This window comes from Portunus trituberculatus, chromosome 39 (genome assembly GCF_017591435.1).
Source record: "Portunus trituberculatus isolate SZX2019 chromosome 39, ASM1759143v1, whole genome shotgun sequence".
Lineage (NCBI taxonomy): Eukaryota > Metazoa > Arthropoda > Malacostraca > Decapoda > Portunidae > Portunus > Portunus trituberculatus.
In genome coordinates this window covers 4335949-4353903 of record NC_059293.1, presented here as the reverse complement: position 1 = coordinate 4353903, position 17955 = coordinate 4335949, and the positions used below count along the sequence as shown (strand labels likewise).

At 38.7% G+C, this 17955-nt stretch overlaps 1 protein-coding gene and 1 pseudogene across 1 annotated transcript in view; one reads left to right on the top strand and one right to left on the bottom strand.

Annotated features, from left to right (window-relative positions):
• Positions 1–745: 745 nt before the first annotated feature.
• Positions 746–17955, top strand: part of LOC123515566 (protein FAM200A-like) — a 24124-nt gene continuing 6914 nt past the window's right edge. Inside the window, exons 1-2 of the mRNA XM_045274304.1 lie at positions 746–811; positions 996–1148. Coding sequence (XP_045130239.1) covers positions 746–811; positions 996–1148 — 219 coding nt within the window. The remainder of the gene's footprint in view (positions 812–995; positions 1149–17955) is intronic.
• On the bottom strand, positions 4816–4912 carry LOC123515775 (annotated as a pseudogene).

The window sequence follows — 17955 nt, the reverse complement described above, 5'->3', positions numbered from 1 at the left end:
CACACACCACACACCGGGACAACAAGGACACAACTCCTCGATTTAGATCCCGTACCTACTCACTGCTAGGTGAACTGGGGCTACACGTGAAAGGAGACACACCCAAATATCTCCACCCGGCCGGGGAATCGAACCCCGGTCCTCTGGCTTGTGAAGCCAGCGCTCTAACCACTGAGCTACCGGGCGTGTGTGTGTGTGTGTGTGTGTGTGTGTGTGAAGATTATAATATTGCATGTTTACTTTGTTGCCTTTGTGTCAGGGAGTGATTTCTATAGCTCATGGTTGCCTCACCCAGTGCAGCGCGGCTTTAGTCTTTGCAAAGCTTCCTGAAATTCAAAACGCTTATCGTAATTTTAGATACAGTTTTTTTACTATTCCCTCTTGGGACCGGCATCTTTATAGGCCTTGGTTTCTCTTCGCTGTCTTTTTATTTCTTTTTTTCTTTTATGCTCGTTGTAAAGTTTTAACTATGCAGTATATTGTAACATTAACTACATCATATGAATAATCGTTCAAGATTTTACTGGGTTATGAATGAAAGAATAGGCACCATAAAATGAAAACCATTTCCTCATTCCTTTCGATTTCCATGGCGGGTGTGGATTATTTTCCTTTTTTTTTTATGTTTGCAGCAAACTGTCAATGAGCAGCCAGAGCAAACAATTGTACAAAATCCATTGTTGCTTCCCAGATGTGATTAGAAAAGATTTTTGCTAGGATTAGCCAGTTCTGTTTAATAGTCTCGATGCTCCTGTCGCAGTTCAAGTCACAGGAAGCTGACAAAAAAGTCTGTGTCAAGAGCATTCACTGGGTAATGTGTGGGTTTAATTGTAGTGGCGCCAGGAATATAATTTCTTACCTCAACTTTAACGCACCTACACAGAGCACAGCATTCATCTTAATCTATCATCTTTCCAACCAACCTTCTTGCCCACTTTCCACAACTCCCAGCCTTCCTCTATGTGTATCTGTGCTTGCCTCCCTCCCTATTCTAGGTTGTGGGAGGAGACCATACGCACACCTCGACACAGCTCGTGCCACAACTTAATCCCTCAACATACAATCCTGAATTTGGAAATGCTGTGTTCTCTCATCACGTCTATTTTCAAAGACCTCATAAAGCGAGAGTGCTTCTGATGTTTAACAAGGTAGAAATCTTATTAATCTGTCAACAGCACCATTATCATATCCTTGAAAAATATGTATCACTTGAACTACAGCCTTTGAAAGTGGTGGAGATACAAATAAGGTGTTTGAAGATAAGTTGCTAAGTGTGACAAAAGCATTACCTGTATTCTCCACTTGCCTCGAAATAGAACATGGAGGTGCCAGGCCTCTACCATGTCACGAGGAAGGGACGCGCTCTGATATTGGTATGTTGGGATTGGGAAGGAGTGGTGGACAGCAGAAGTGTTAGCTGAGCATGACTGTGAGGGAAACGCGGGCGTCTCTCTCTCTCTCTCTCTCTCTCTCTCTCTCTCTCTCTCTCTCTCTGGGATGCATTAAAAGAAGTTGCCGGTGCTTTAAAGAGAGAGAGAGAGGTCACATTTCAGCATCTTTCCAATACCTACCCTACCTGTTGCTTGTTTCTGTCCATTCACTCCTCCTCCTCCTCCTCCTCCTCCTCCTCCTCCTCCTCCTCCTCCTCTTCTTCTCGTTTGACCTTTAGACTCGTAACTGTAATATTGTTCCACTGTTTCCATCCTCTCTCTCTCTCTCTCTCTCTCTCTCTCTCTCTCTCTCTCTCTCTCTCTCTCTCTCTGTGTGTGTGTGTGTGTGTCCTGTTATGATCCTCAATGTTTTTTTTTTGTGTGTGTCTATCTGCGAGTGTGTGTGTGTGTGTGTGTGTGTGTGTGTGTGTGTGTGTGTGTGTGTGTGTGTGTGTGTGCGTGTGTGCGTGTACAGGCGATACAGGCATCTACATATAGTAAACACGTAACTTTATAATAGACAAAGAAAAACAAAACAAATAAAAAAATAAATAAACAGTAAAAAAAGAAGGAAAAAAAAACTAGGAGAAAGCAAAAAGAGATCAAGGTCAAGACTGAGGAGCATCTGTCTTGTTCCTCGGGTGGGAAAGGGGAGGGGAGGGAAGGGAAGCTGAGGGGAGGGAAGTGCCAACAACAGGTGAGTCGTGAGGCCCAGTTGTCTCCTCAACCGCTAAACTCATTTCCAGGTATTGCCTTGTGAATTTATTTCAGCTCCTGGTAAAGATTTGAGCACCTGTTTTGAGAGAGAGAGTGTGTGTGTGTGTGTGTGTGTGTGTGTGTGTGTGTGTGTGTGTACTGATACATTTATTGGCTCACATAAAATACAATAAAAGTATATAACATTGACTGAATAGTGGACAGAGTGCAGAGAAAACTTAGTAGTGTTCAATGAGGTGTGTGTGTGTGTGTGTGTGTGTGTGTGTGTGTGTGTGTGTGTGTGTGTGTGTGTGTGTGTGTGTGTGTGTGTGTGTGTGTGTGTGTGTGTGTGTGTGTGTGAGAGAGAGAGAGTGTGTGTGTGTGTGTGTGTGTGTGTGTGTGTGTGTGTGTGTGTGTGTGTGTGTGTGTGTGTGTGTGTCTGTGTCTGTGTCTGTGTCTGTGTCTGTGAGAGAGAGAGAGAGAGAGAGAGAGAGAGAGAGAGAGAGAGAGTGAGTGAGTGAGTGAGTGAGTGAGTGAGTGAGTGAGTGAGTGAGTGAGTGAGTGAGTGAGTGAGTGAGTCAAACTCAATTCTTCCATCCATCAACTCAACACAACCTTCCCTGCCCTCACCCTAAATGCTAACTCTGTTCAAGGGTCTTATACGCTGAAGTATGGAGTATTATTCACATGTGGTTCCACTAACACAGTTTTATTAGATAGGGTAGATTCTAAAGCTTTCTTATCTCATCATTTCATCTCCATAAGACCAATCATTGTTAAACTGCACAGTAGACAACAGAAATATGACATAATGAGTGCATGTGTAACAGTTAAGCCAAACTTATATATCAATGAAAGCCTGACACCCAAACGCCGGTTACTATTTAAAAAAGTATGGGATATAAGAAAACAACATAGGCAAATCTTTCAACAGTGCTATACACAGGATGGTAGGATTTATGTGAAGCTTCGAATTTCTAATCAAAAAACATGTCATCACTACTGAAGCAGCACTTACAGACTTTCTAGATAAGTACCCAGCACTGAAAGGAGTAACAACCACTTAGATGTGAAAGTAAATTAATATAACTGCTTGTTTATGTTGAATGGTTTCTCCTACTTTTACTACTAAAATTACTACTGCTACTATTAATAACATCAATAATACTATTGCTGCTGCAACTACTACTACTACTACTACTACTACTACTACTACTACTACTACTACTACTACTACTACTACTACTACTATCACTAATACTACTACCACCATTGCTATTAATACCACTACTACTACTTGCTACTGCTACTACCGCTACCGTTATTATTACTACATTATACTGTTAACACCACTACTACCGCTATTACTGCTGCTACTACAACTACTACTATAATTACTATAGCTAATATTGTTAATACATTAACTTGCACGACTACTACTACTGTTCCTTATACTACTAATCCTCTTACTACTACTACTACTGCTACTACTACTACTCTACAACTACTACTACTACTACTACTACTACTACTACTACTACTACTACTACTACTACTACTACTATTGCCACCACTATCACTACTACTATTTATAACTGTTGATATTGATTATGTCCCTAATACTACAATTATATCACTACTACTATTTACCGTTGATATTATGTCCCTAATACTACAATGATCACATCATTTGATTTGCCTCTTAAGATGGCAATTATTCCATCTGATTCATGAGCCCATCTACTTATTTTCTTTGGCATACCTTAGGAGCCATATATGCTTTGTTGTTCTATCTTTTTTCTATTATTTGCTTGTTTGTTTGTTTGTTCTTTAGTATTACTTTATGGAGAATTTATATAAGTCATCATATGATGATAATCTCATTAATAACACAACTAACACTTTCAACCTAGGATTAAGTCAAATTTAAAAAATTGCATGACATGAAGACATCAACTGTTTATCTAAGTATTACAACTTTGAAGAATACACTTCAGCTTTAAACCCATTAGCTAACAACTACATCTGTGTTATACATATTAACATTAGATCTTTACAGAAAAACTTTGATATACTGAAGTCTTTTCTAGATTGTTTATCTAAACCACCTGAAGTCATTGCAGTAACAGAAACATGGCTACAGCAAAACACTAAACACCTTTATTTTTTGGAGGGTTATGAGTCATTCCACTTAACAAGGACTGTCAGAGAACACGGAGGGATCACTGTTTTTACTAAAAATCATATGAAAGCAGAACCACTAATGCAATATTCTTTCATTAATGAAAACATTGAAATCTGCACTTCTAAGCTAGAATTAGGGAACACTAAATATATCATTTCAGTAATTTACAGGCCCAACAGCAAACACATAGCTGTCAATGAATTTACTAACATCATGAATGAGTTATTAAATAACGACATATTCAGACATAATAAATCAATCATTATAGGTGACTTCAACATTAACTTACTAGAACACTCATCTCATCTCCCTACCAATTTGTTTCTGAATTCCTTACAATCACTTAATTTTTTCCCTCATATATCCAGACCTACAAGATTTCCTGATAGTCCTGCCCCTGGCCAACCTTCACTGCTAGATCACATCTGGACTAATTTCCTACCTCGCTTTCTATCAGGTATCATTCACTTTTCAATATCAGATCACCTTCCTATATTCATAAATATCAACATTGAAGCCTTTCCAAATACTAAAGGCAGGGGCCATGCTAATCTTCTCTGTATCGTTCCAATTTTAGTATATGTACCGCCGAAGCTAGTACATTTTTTTTTTTTTTTGTCACGTTCCTGCTTGGTTCCTCTTACTGTGGTGAGGAGTTGTGTGTTTGTGTGTGTATGTATGTGTGTGTAATTCACTGTTTGATCTGCTGCAGTCTCTGACGAGACAGCCAGACGTTACCCTACGGAACGAGTTCAGAGCTCATTGTTTCCGATCTTCGGATAGGCCTGAGACCAGGCACACACCACACACCGGGACAACAAGGTCACAACTCCTCGATTTACATCCCGTACCTACTCACTGCTAGGTGAACAGGGGCTACACGTGAAAGGAGACACACCCAATTAATTAATGCCAATAATAATAACATATTTACTAGTGAATTAGAAGGCATAAACTGGGAAGAACTACTTGTCCTGCCAAATACAAATGAAAATTTTAACCTTTTCCACAATATAGTTAATGAATGCTACAATAAATGCTTTCCTACCAAAACCAAATTTATAACAGCTAAAAGGGGGCCTCCGTGGTACAGTGGAACCATGCATGCTTTGGGATCCGAGGGGTCTCCAAGCGCACGGGTTCCAATCCTGTCCACGGTCTGAGTGATGGGCTTCCTCACTCGGGGCAACGGTTTCCTAGCGGGTGGGCTTTGAGATAGGAGGTACCCCAAAAAGTATCCCCTTTAGTTCATAAATTCCCGTGAAAAGCCCACATGGTATAAAAAAAAAGACTTCATAGTGCATGGTTATCTAATGGAATACTTAACTCAATCAAACATAAATGTAAATTATTTAAAATGTATAAATTAGGAATAGTTTCACATTACATTTTTAAACAGTACAGAAATCAGCTCACTCAAGTTGTTCGATCTGCCAAAACTAACTATTATCTTCAAATCCTCATAAACTTTAAAAATAATACGAAGAAAATTTGGCAAGCAATAAATGAACTAAAAGGTAACTTTCAAAATAAAGACACAATCAAGACATTGCAATATGATAATAAAGTACTAAGCGATCCTTTAGACATCTCACATGCCTTCAGTAATTATTTTTCTAAAATTGCACCTGATCTGGAGAGCAAACTTCCTCACTCAAATAAAAATCCATTAGATTACCTCAAAGAAAATTATCCAAATTCCATGGTAGTTCCCATTATCACTACATATGAAATGAATTCAGTAATTAAATCTCTTAAAAATAAAACCTCTGATATAAATGATATACCGGCTACCATCATCAAAAGTAACTCTAATCTTTTATCGATCCCTTTAACAATACTTTTTAATCAGTCTGTAACAAATGGAATTTTCCCTGACAAGTTGAAAACCGCCAAAATTACTCCCATTTATAAATCTGGCCCTCATGATGACCCCAAAAATTATAGACCAATTTCTCAACTTACAATATTTTCCAAAATATTTGAGACATTAATGAAAAAACATTTAATTAATTACTTAGAACACAAAAATATTCTTAATCCTTCGCAGTATGGTTTTAGACAAAATTGTAGCACTTTTAAAGCATTGAATAAATTTTCTAATGACATATTTACAGCTATTGACAAGAAGTTTTCTGTTTTATCAGTATTCATTGATTTTGCTAAGGCATTTGACACAATAAACCATAAAGTTCTCCTTAATAAAATGCACCACTATGGAATTCGCGGCCCTATTTTTTCATGGTTTACAGATTACTTAACAAACAGGCGTCAATACACTTCCTTTAGTTATGCAAAATCATCTTCAACCTTAATTACTCTCGGTGTACCACAAGGTAGTGTGCTTGGACCTCTATTATTTCTCCTCTACATCAATGATATTTCTGATATTTTTTCTGACTCTAAAAGCATCTTATTTGCCGATGATATGACAGTTTATCTAATAGGAACAGATCCGAATCAACTTGTTTTTAGTGCTAACAATGAACTTAAAAAATTATATCAATGGTGCCTTTGCAATAGGCTCACAATAAACACTGACAAAACTTACTTTATGCTATTCACTGGTAAAACTATGCTGGATTTACCTAATGTACGAATAAATAACAGAATAATTACTAAAATCGATAAATTCAAGTTCCTTGGTGTTACTTATGATAGCTCTTTAAATTTTAAGTACCATATAGATAATATTACACTAAAAATATCGAGACATATTGCATTACTTTATCAAATCAGAGATTTTATGCCACCGTATGTCCTAAAATCCATCTACTTTGCTCACATTCACACATTGCTAACATACTGTAACCCTATTTGGTCCACTACTTACCCTACATTCCTAACTCCTTTAAAATTACAGCTCAAGAAAGTTGTCAGAATTATAACTAACAGCACCTACCTTGAACACACTGACCCTCTTTTCAAACAGACCAAACTTTTAAAACTTAATGATATAACAAAGCTTGCTATAGCCACACACATGTATAACAATAAACATTATATTCACAGCATTCTTCCATCACATGATTATAGTACGCGCCACCGTGATCATCTTACTTTACCAATACACCGCCTTTCTAAGTTTCAGCATTCAACTAATTATCTAGGACCTGTTATATGGAATACTATTCCTCGCAAAATTCAAGAAGCATCATCTCTCAATGCATTTAAAACAATGCTAAAAAAACATATCTTGTCTAGCTACTAATCTATGTTCTGCTAAATCATATGTACCAAGTGTTGTTCTAATTTTACTATTGATGATTTGTAAAATATACATTGTGTCAGTTAGTTGTGATTGTTATTATTATTATTATTATTATTATTATTATTATTATTATTATTATTATTATTATTATTACTATTATTATTATTATTATTATTATTATCATTATCATTATTATTGTTATTATTGATTATATTAGTTATTATTTGTTGTTATGATCATTATTATTATCTATACTATTATTATTATCAATAATATTAATATTATTATTATTATTATTATTATTATTATTATTATTATTATTATTATTATTATTATTATTATTATCACTATTATTATTACTATTATTATTATTGTTATCATTTCTATTTTCATTATGATTATTATTACCATTAATATTATTATTATTACTATTATTATTATTATTATTATTATTATTATTATTATTATTATTATTATTATTATTATTAATTATTTATTATTATTATTATTTAAATTCACTTCGGAAAAAAACATTTCGTTCGTTGTAGCTAACATTTTAGTTACTATTATTGTTAAAATAGTTCTTATTCCACCAGTCAGTAAAACTATTTATACTCAGATAAGTACTTGCCTGAAAAGTTTTACTTTATATAGGCCAGCTTAGTTTAACTGTAAAGATTGGATATACTCATATATACCAGTATGTAAAATGACTTGGCTATAAATAAATGTTTCAAATGTTTCAAATGTTTCTGATTGACTCTCTTCAGCCTCTTTCTCACCACCACAATGTTGCATATCTTGCTATCTTCTATCGCTATTTTCATTCCAACTGCTCTTCTGTTCTTGCTAACTGCGTGCCTCCCCTCCTCCTGTGGCCTCGCTGCATAAAGGTTTTTTCCTCCTCTCATCCCTATTCTTTCCACCTCTCTAGTGCAAAAGTTAATCAGTACTCTCAATCATTCATATTTTTCCCTGGTAAACTCTGGAACTCCCTGCCTGCTTCTGTATTTCCAGCTACCTATGGCTTACCTCATTTAAAAGGGAAGTTTCAAGACATTTATTCCTTTCTATTGGCTAACTCTCTCAGTCTTGCACAGGGATTCGCATTTTAAGTGGGCCTTTATTTGTTTTCTTTTGCCCTTGGCTAGCTTTCCTCTCATTAAAAAAAATGCTCTCTCTGCTCTAGCGGCTGTACAATACTTTATTCTTTCTCTTAACGCTATTTTGTGTGTGTCTCTCTAATACATGAATTAAATAAATAATATTCTTTATCATTCACTCATTTTTCTTTGGCAAACTTTCGAGCTCCCTGTTTGCTTCTGTGTTTCTTTCTTCTTATGAGTCGAACTCTTTCAAGAAAGGTTTTAAAACACTTATCCTCAAAATTCTTATGACACCTTTGGTCTTTCTTTTGGTGCTGGCAACACCGTGGGTCTCTTTTCCCTACATATTTTTGTGTTGCCCTTTGCTAGCATCCTTCTCACCTAGAATTGTAATATACTCTGACCTTAAAATTAGTGGCCAGTTTTCAACTATATTCATATATAGGCTGAAAATATATTTTTCAGTTCCATAGGAAGTCTCAGCTTATTGTATGCAAATACCTACATTTACTCTATGTAGGTATATTTTACCTAATGGCTAACTAAAATTGTCAATCAACCTTCCTTTTTTTTCTCCTAATATGATCATTTTGTTATCTTTCATACTTTGTCCACTTTCATCCATTATCTCTCATCCCTTAGTTTTTCCCTCTTTCTCACCTTTGTAGGCGTGGTTCCTCTTTGGAGGAAAACTGCTCTTCATGTAGCTCAAACGAGACAAATTCCCGCCATAGTTAGTCCGTTAAGGGAGTCCTCTCATTATTGCATCACTGGCCCAAACCTAGTAGTAATATCAGGCGATTTCTACTTCTCTTAATTAAGGGTAAGCAACTAAAGACTGTGAGCACATTACTTAACTGTTGATTAACAAAAATGATAAAAGACTTAAGAAATGGCTAAACACATACTTTTCCTTGAAATACATATGGATTGAATTCTTTGCGTGTATGTATTTCTTTGTATCACGGAGGCAAATGGAAGATTGAAAACAAAGGAAAAAGGATAGATGATGTACGAGTATGTTTGTAAAGAAAACACATGAACATGCGTGGATGGTGATTGTAGTTTACAGGAACGAAGAAATGGACATACGTCTGTTTGAAAAGGAGAAAACGTATTGTGGATAATATATGGACAATTTTAGGGCACATTACGCTGCCCCATTCCATCCTTCCTAGTATCCTTCGATTGTATTTTTCCTGCTTCCTTCAGTTCTCTCCCTTTCAATTTTTTGTTTCTTGGCGCTTTTTCTACTTCCCTCTCCTCAACATCTTCTTTTTCTCATTACTTTACTCCGTCCTCACCCTCTCTTATTCCTTGTCTGACTCTTTCCTTCATTCATTTCCTTCCTCTTTCCCCCTGACTTCTTTCATCTCATCTCTCTTCTCTTAATCACCCTCTTTTTTTCTGATCTCTTTCCTCCCATCTCTATCTCTCTCTCTCTCTCTCTCTCTCTCTCTCTCTCTCTCTCTCTCTCTCTCTCTCTCTCTCTCTCTCTCTCTCTCTCTCTCTCTCTTCTGTCCTATCTTCCCTTTCATTCATCCTCTGTTGTTTCTCTCCCATCCCACACACTTCCCACGGCCTCATCTCTCCTCGTCCCTCGCCACCACGCCTCGGCCGCCGCTTCATCACGTCGCCTCATATCCCCTCGCCAAATAGTCGAATGGAACACAAGTCAGCGCGGATCCCTCTTCTCTCCTCACTCCTGCTTCTCGTTCAGGCCTCACTGCTTCGCTGTTTCCTCTCTCAAGTCCGCCACGGTGAGAGAGAGAGAGAGAGAGAGAGAGAGAGAGAGACCTGACTTCCTCACAACTCAGTAGTATAATCAGCCTCCTCGTGTCTCTGGCGCACATGTTCCTTTCATTACATGTGTCGATGTGATGTTACGCTCCCCTGCTATTGTCGCGTCCCTCCCCTAGCTGCACCAAAGCCTCACAGGACAGTGTCAATGGCCTGGGCGCCTCATCATAGAGAGAGAGAGAGGTTGAGAGCGGAGAGGAGGGGTTGGAAAAGCCAGAAGAGATGACGCATTGACGAACATAAAGGGCGTAAATTAACACTTGGCCATATCAATACGAAAGACTTATAAGAAATAAAGACAAAGATTAAATATTTATTTAGTTGATGAACATAAAACTGACACTTTGTATGTTGCTAAGTCATGGCTCTCTAATGACGTTTTACATGATTGCATTTTTATTTCTAAATTTGTTATGTACAGACGTGATAATGGCCGAGGTGGAGAAGTGTCTGTATATGTGTAGGACACGTTTGCTGTGACCACAATTGATGTAACTATTGAAGAGCATGATGCAAGCAGCACCAAGTGGTGGAGTTCACGTGCACCAGCCCTGGCCTTGTTCAGTGGAGTAACAAGTTTCCTCCTCCTCCTTATTCCTTTTCTAGTATCAATACTACTGCTGTTGCTGCTGTGGTTGTTGTCGTTGTTGCTGCTGCTACTGCTGCTACTACTGCTACTGCTAATATTACGTCTACTGTTGGAACTACTACTACTACTACTACTACTACTACTACTACTACTACTACTACTACTACTACTACTACTACTACTACTATTTCTACTATTAGTACTACTAATAATACTTGTTATAATAATAATAATGGTAATAATAATAATATTAACAATAATAATAATGATAATAATATCAATGATAATAATAACAATAATAATAATAATAATAATAATAGTAATAATAATAACAATAAGATTGTGACAATTTGTAGGAAAGTAGAGAAGGGATCCACAGGCTGTGGATATGTACTTTACTTCCTGACTAGTTTCGTTTATAGCTTCCTCAGAGGGATTAATGGTGATATCCACGCAAACACGAACATTACCACCCTCCTACACAAACTGAATCGTGTGAGTGAGAATATGCAATTTACAGCAGAGTCAGAGTGTGACGGCCAGCTACCGTTCCTGGACAGAGTGCGTTCGGGCAAAAAAAAAAAAAAAATAGAGTGTACAGAAAGCCAACGAACAAAAACGACTCCATCAATTTCCACAGCGCACATGATAAGTGCACGAAATCAGGAATGGTCATTGGATTTTTCCTCAGAGCGCTGAGGACTTGAAACGAGGAATTCTTGTCAGAAGAATTAGAAATCATCAGAAACACCTTCTCTGAACTAGGGTACACAAAGGGTCTTCTATGCATACTAGAGGGAAAGGCAAGATCCATCGTGCAGAAGAAGAATAAGGAATTGAATGAAAAGACAAAGTATTTAATGATGCAGTGTTCACAAGTATCCTGAGAGCTGTCCAAAATACTAAGTAATTCTAACATTCGCGTAGTAACAACTACAGGCAGCAAGATCAAGAACCTCGTAAGCAGGAAAGTGGAGTAAACTGAACACCCGGGGACCAATTAGCGCTCCCTGATCGTTTGTGATTCTCCAGTTCTCCAGGTTCCTTTCTGTACTGTGCAGGTTGCCCTGTAAATCATTAATTCCTCTGAAGAAGCTGTAAACGAAACTCGCCAGGAAGTAAAGTACTCATCCACAGCCCGTGTATCCTTTCCCACTTTCCCATAAATAATAATAATAATAATAATTATAATGATAATAATAATAATAATAATAATAATAATAATAATAATAATAATAATACCAACACTATTTACTTTAGGAAGGAAAAGAAAATAATAACAGCAGCAGTAGCAACAGCAACAACAACAGCAACAACAACAACAACAACAACAACAACAACAACAACAACAACAACAACAACAACAACAACAACAATATTAATATCATCTTTGGGTTACTGAACTTCCTCCAACACATTTGGTCTGCGCAGAATAACAACAGTAACACAGCAGCCAGCAAGCACTTCCCCTGGACATGGCGAGCCAGCCTTCAGACAAAATAACTTTCCTGTTGAACGTGAGGCAAAAAGTTGGCAAGGAAGACGAGTTTTTACCGCAAGCGCCGGTTGCAGTGACAGCTTCCTGAACTTTGCCTGTCCTGCTGAGAAAATCCTGGGATGGTAACACCTGAGGCCTCCACTGTACCGTGGTGTTCCATCATTCTGCGCTATCCTACTGCTATACTGTGTTGCTGTATCTTATTGCTGTACCGTACTGTTGTGCGATGCTGTTGCATCGTACTATTACACAGTCCTAGTATATCGTGCTGTTGTACCATGCTGTATCGTCCCTCCCTTTGTTGTCTTAAATAGTGCCACCGTGCTTGCACCTTAACCAATCAAACTCTTCCAGTTCTGTCTATCAACATCTCCCTTTCTTTCTGGTCGCAAGTTTGCTTACAGTGCGCCTCTTTCTGAATAAGGGGGAGCCCGTCTAACATCTCAAACTACCGTCCTATTGCTTTAAGACGAGTTCACACGTGTCAATATACGACTGAAATTGCAAGTCGATAGAGTTTTCGACTGAATATCTGTGCTAGCGACTTCAGAAATCCGTTGCAAAACAAGACCGACATGTTGGTCTTGTTCAGCCGCTTTGTGACTTTGTTTACTCTGTGACGTCACGGAGAAAGCTTGAAAATGTGGTGTCCAGATCTAGAGAAAATGTCGGGATTGGTGAGGGAAAAAGAGCACATCTGGAACCCTAGAAAATAATTATTCAGCAAAAAAAGCTTACGTAAATCGATGTTCGATGAGATTACTGCCATTCTCCAAGAACTGTCTCCCTCTATGCAGGCGTTGTTGGAGGTGATGATTGAATACTTGTAATGATTTAGTTTGATCGTCACCGGAGAAAGACACTTTGTTGTTTGTTGTTTGTTGTTAATTTGATCGCAATTGTGCAAAGTCTTTTTAAGACTAAACTACTGCTTCGGCATTGTCACTGGAGGAAGACATCTTGTTGGGTACCTGTTTGTTTATACTCACTTCCCGCCAATCAGCCGACACTTCCCCGTCGCTATGTGTGAATGTGTTCCGTCTAGAACGGCTCTGTCGATACTTCTAGCGACTTCCAATTTTAGTCACATATTGACACGTTAGTATCCTAACGCTCTAAAATTTTTGAATTGGAAGTTTTTAAACATCTGTCACCTCACAACCCTATAGATCTGATCGCCATGATATGTTCTCTCTAGGCCTCTCTACTGGTGTTTTGGCTTTCCTTATCGAGTCCTTAATCTTTAACGTGATATAAATATTTACCAATAAAAATGTAACCGTTCTTTTTTTTCTAACTCTCTTTCCAGCTCTGGACTCCAGATTAAGTCCACAACCTCGAAGAAATTATGCCACTCTCCTTGTTTACTGCTAAAGCCATATGTATGAACCACCCGACTAAATCGAACACCTTGAGTTACGACGAAGAAAAATAACATATTCTATGGATTGCTTATATGAACGTGGATAGATGTATTGTTATCTAAAATTACTAGCCATCAAAATAGCATAATCGTTACTTAACTTATACAACTTGACGTCATGAGTATTTTTGCTCAGTTAACATAAGGCAGCGTAGATTCTTGCTAACCCTTCCTTACGTGCTCTTGGAAACAGGATATGAGACAATAGCAACACAGTTTGACTTGTGTGACCAAAATGAAAACACCTAAAACAAAAAGCCACTCAACGCCTCTACACCTTCGTCAGACTAGCATAACCTATGTAAAGCTGACAGAATCCTTCAAACATTATAAAATAGATTGTCTCTGCAAAATACAAGTTCCACGTGTTCTTCTGCATAGACATTTTCGGCGTCACAGAGACCTAACCTAATGATGTTAGGTAATGGACAGTAGCCATCTTGACGAGTTATTGTTACTCTAAAGGCATACCATGTTCAGGCTATGGCAAGGCAGATTAGGGACATGGTAATGAAAGCACAACAACACCCTCGAGCTATTTCGGTTTCGGCCGCAATTTTTTTTTTTTTCTCATGAAAAAAAAAAAGAAAAAACTGAATAAAAATCTATCTACACTTTCTTTCTGAAACATTACCCTCTGCAGAGGCCAGGTCAAATGTGTGTTAAGGTTTTGTGCTTTTTTTAAATCTCTAAAAATTAAAGAGCTAGGTACACCAGCGACTATATTTTGCTCTATATGATGATGTTAGTCGCATATAAACTCAAGTAACTATAAAAAAAATAGCATGGTAAAATAACAACAGAAAACTACTGAAAGGAGTAAAAGCATGGTAAATCAATAGATATATCGTAATATAGTGTTTAGAGACGACTACTCTGTACCGCGAGACTATGCTGACCATCTGAATTAAACCACCCAGCGAACACTGAAAACTTGACAGTTCGGGTCCTCTCCTATTGTCACAATATGATGATTGCCATTGTACTATGATACAGTCGTCAGTCCTCGTGATCGTGACTACTGTATCAGTGGCTCTCACATTGTTACCGCCAATTCTTCACTGAGCAAAACGTATCGTATGCAAAACAACTATTCAGTAAATGGACTGAAACAATTTAGTCATGTCACTCAGGGAGCGAAGGTGATATGGCTTAGTGTATACCCACTGAGGCCACTACCATTGAAAGCTGTTTTTTTTTTTTTTTTTACGGTAAGGCCTGTGTGTGTGTGTGTGTGTGTGTGTGTGTGTGTGTGTGTGTGTGTGTGTGTGTGTGTGTTTTATCATGTTATGTGGTTTATATACTTTACAGGTAATGTGTTTCCTTCGATGTTTGTATTTTAGAAATGTTTTGCTTTGTGTATCTTGTTAATGTGTTTTGTATGTTTAATTATGGTTGATGTAGGATATGTCAGATCTTATGAGGAACACATTATTAGGATTTTTGTGTGAAATAGCTTAATTTACTTTAGGCGTTTCATGCCGTTTGTTTCTATAAATGGACGTTTTATGTTGTAAGTTTTATTATGTTTTAAGCCTTTTACAAGTTCTTATGAAAACACCTTAATGGGCCATACCTTCCAAGTCCTCATGGAACTGTAATATTTGGTTGCGGTCAATAGAAATGTTTCTATCTATCTATCTATCTATCTATCTGTGTGTTTCACTGTCTGATCTGCTGCAGTCTCTGACGAGACAGCCAGACGTTACCCTACGGAACGAGCTCAGAGCTCATTATTTCCGATCTTCGGATAGGCCTGAGACCAGGCACACACCACACACCGGGACAACAAGGTCACAACTCCTCGATTTACATCCCGTACCTACTCACTGCTAGGTGAACAGGGGCTACACGTGAAAGGAGACACACCCAAATATCTCCACCCGGCCGGAGAATCGAACCTCGGTCCTCTGACTTGTGAAGCCAGCGCTCTAACCACTGAGCTACCGGGCGTGTGTTTCACTGTTTGTTTGATCTGCTGCAGTCTCTGACGAGACACCCAGACGTTACCCTACGGAACAAGCTCAGAGCTCATTATTTCTGATCTTCGGATAGGCCTGTGTGTGTGTGTGTGTGTGTGTGTGTGTGTGTGTGTGTGTGTGTGTGTGTGTGTGTGTGTGTGTGTGTGTGTGTGTGTGTGTGTGTGTGTGTGTGTGTGTGTGTGTGTGTGTGTGTGTGTGTGTGTGTGTGTGTGTGTGTGTGTGTGTGTGTGTGTGTGTGTGTTCACCAAGGCCTTATCACTAGCGGACCCGCAACCACCAGCCGTTACCGTCTCAGTGCGCGCCCATAGTTCATTATTATCAATATTCTAGCAAGACTGTGACCTCACACATCCCCATCCACTGGTCAGTCACTGTGAGACAGTGACTGTCTCACTTGTCGGTGGAAAAATCCTGCTACTGGCGTTCGAATCTACACCAGCAGCGACATTCTTCAAAACCAAGAAGACGGAGTTGGGCACTGTGGCTAAGCGTTGTCTAGCCCACATTTTCCACAGAAATTTAATCTCCAAGACGCCGCGGTGATGGCAAGGTGTATATAAGCAGAGCAGGACCGCCATGAGGAGCACCAGCCGCCTCTCTCATCACGGTGATGAGTCGTCTTCGCCCAGCCATCGCCTTCCTGGTTGTAATGGACTACATTGTCCCCTAAACAGCATGAATGACAATAGGTGTTTTTTTTTTTAAAGCTGCTTAGTGTCTCAACCCGCAGGATGATAGTGGCGCCCCACCGGCAGCAGGAAGGATGGTAGGATAGTGCACGCCGAGAATAGCCAAAAACAAATCATTTCTAGTCATTGCAGTTTGGCTCTAAAAAGCTTCTGTTACAGTGCCTTATGTTTGAATCAGTAAAAGTAAATGAATAGAAAAATTGAAAATACTTGATGCCAAACAGAAGAAATATCCAAGAAAATGGGATCTTTCTGGATTTCTGATAATATTAAATGGGAATCCTAAATTATATGAACGACCCACTCAGAGACAAACATGAGCTTCCTCCTTTCGCGAGTCCGTTAATTCTTTTTTTTTTCTAGTGTAAGGAAGGCGTTGGCAAGGACAACAAAAATTACAATAAAAAAGGACCACTGAGGTGCCGCGCCAATACAAAAACAAAATGTCAGCACCTTGTCCCATTGTCACTAGGACCACTTGACATTTCTAGTTTGTAAATGGCAGGGCCGCCACTACCAAGAGACGAACCCTTAGTATGTACACTCTCATCCTAGTGAATGGTTACTTTGGTTGTCACGTCATGCTCTGCTAGAGGTGACGCGGGTCTCATTCTGTTCTTCAGTAACAGCGAAAACACAGTAAAAAGAGATAAATCTAAATTAAACCATTATATAAACAGAAGCAGTTTCTGAAGACATTCTGCCCACATTAATGCAAGAGTTAACCTGTATCTTCACTCCTTCATTTTTTATAAGGAAACTGCAACTCTCTCTCTCTCTCTCTCTCTCTCTCTCTCTCTCTCTCTCTCTCTCTCTCTCTCTCTCTCTCTCTCTCTCTCTCTCTCTCTCTCTCTCTCTCTCTCTCTCTCTCTCTCTCTCTCTCTCTCTCTCTCTCTCTCTCTCTCTCTCTCTCTCTCTCTCTCTCTCTCTCTCTCTCTCTCTCTCTCTCTCTCTCTCTCTCTCTCTCTCTCTCTCTCTCTCTCTCTCTCTCTCTCTCTCTCTCTCTCTCTCTCTCATCATATTTCCCACGTCATACTCCCTGGAACACTTGAAGAGAGCAGTATCGTCACCTTCCAAACCTTAATCTGCGAACTCGGTTGAAAAACTTTTCTTCTCAACTTTCTGAGAAGCGAGAATTCAGCGCATTTTTATTCCTAATCTTCATAGCATGGCCAACTCACTATGGACGTAAAAATAAGGAGAAGAAAAAATTCACTTTTGCTCCAGAGTCAAGTATTGGCTAAGGAAACACAGCAGAAGGCAGCAGCACGGGGCGTGCAGGCCATTCCCCGAAGTGTTATTATGGTCCAACGCTCGCGCGGAATAGAGGACGACTCGGAAAGAGG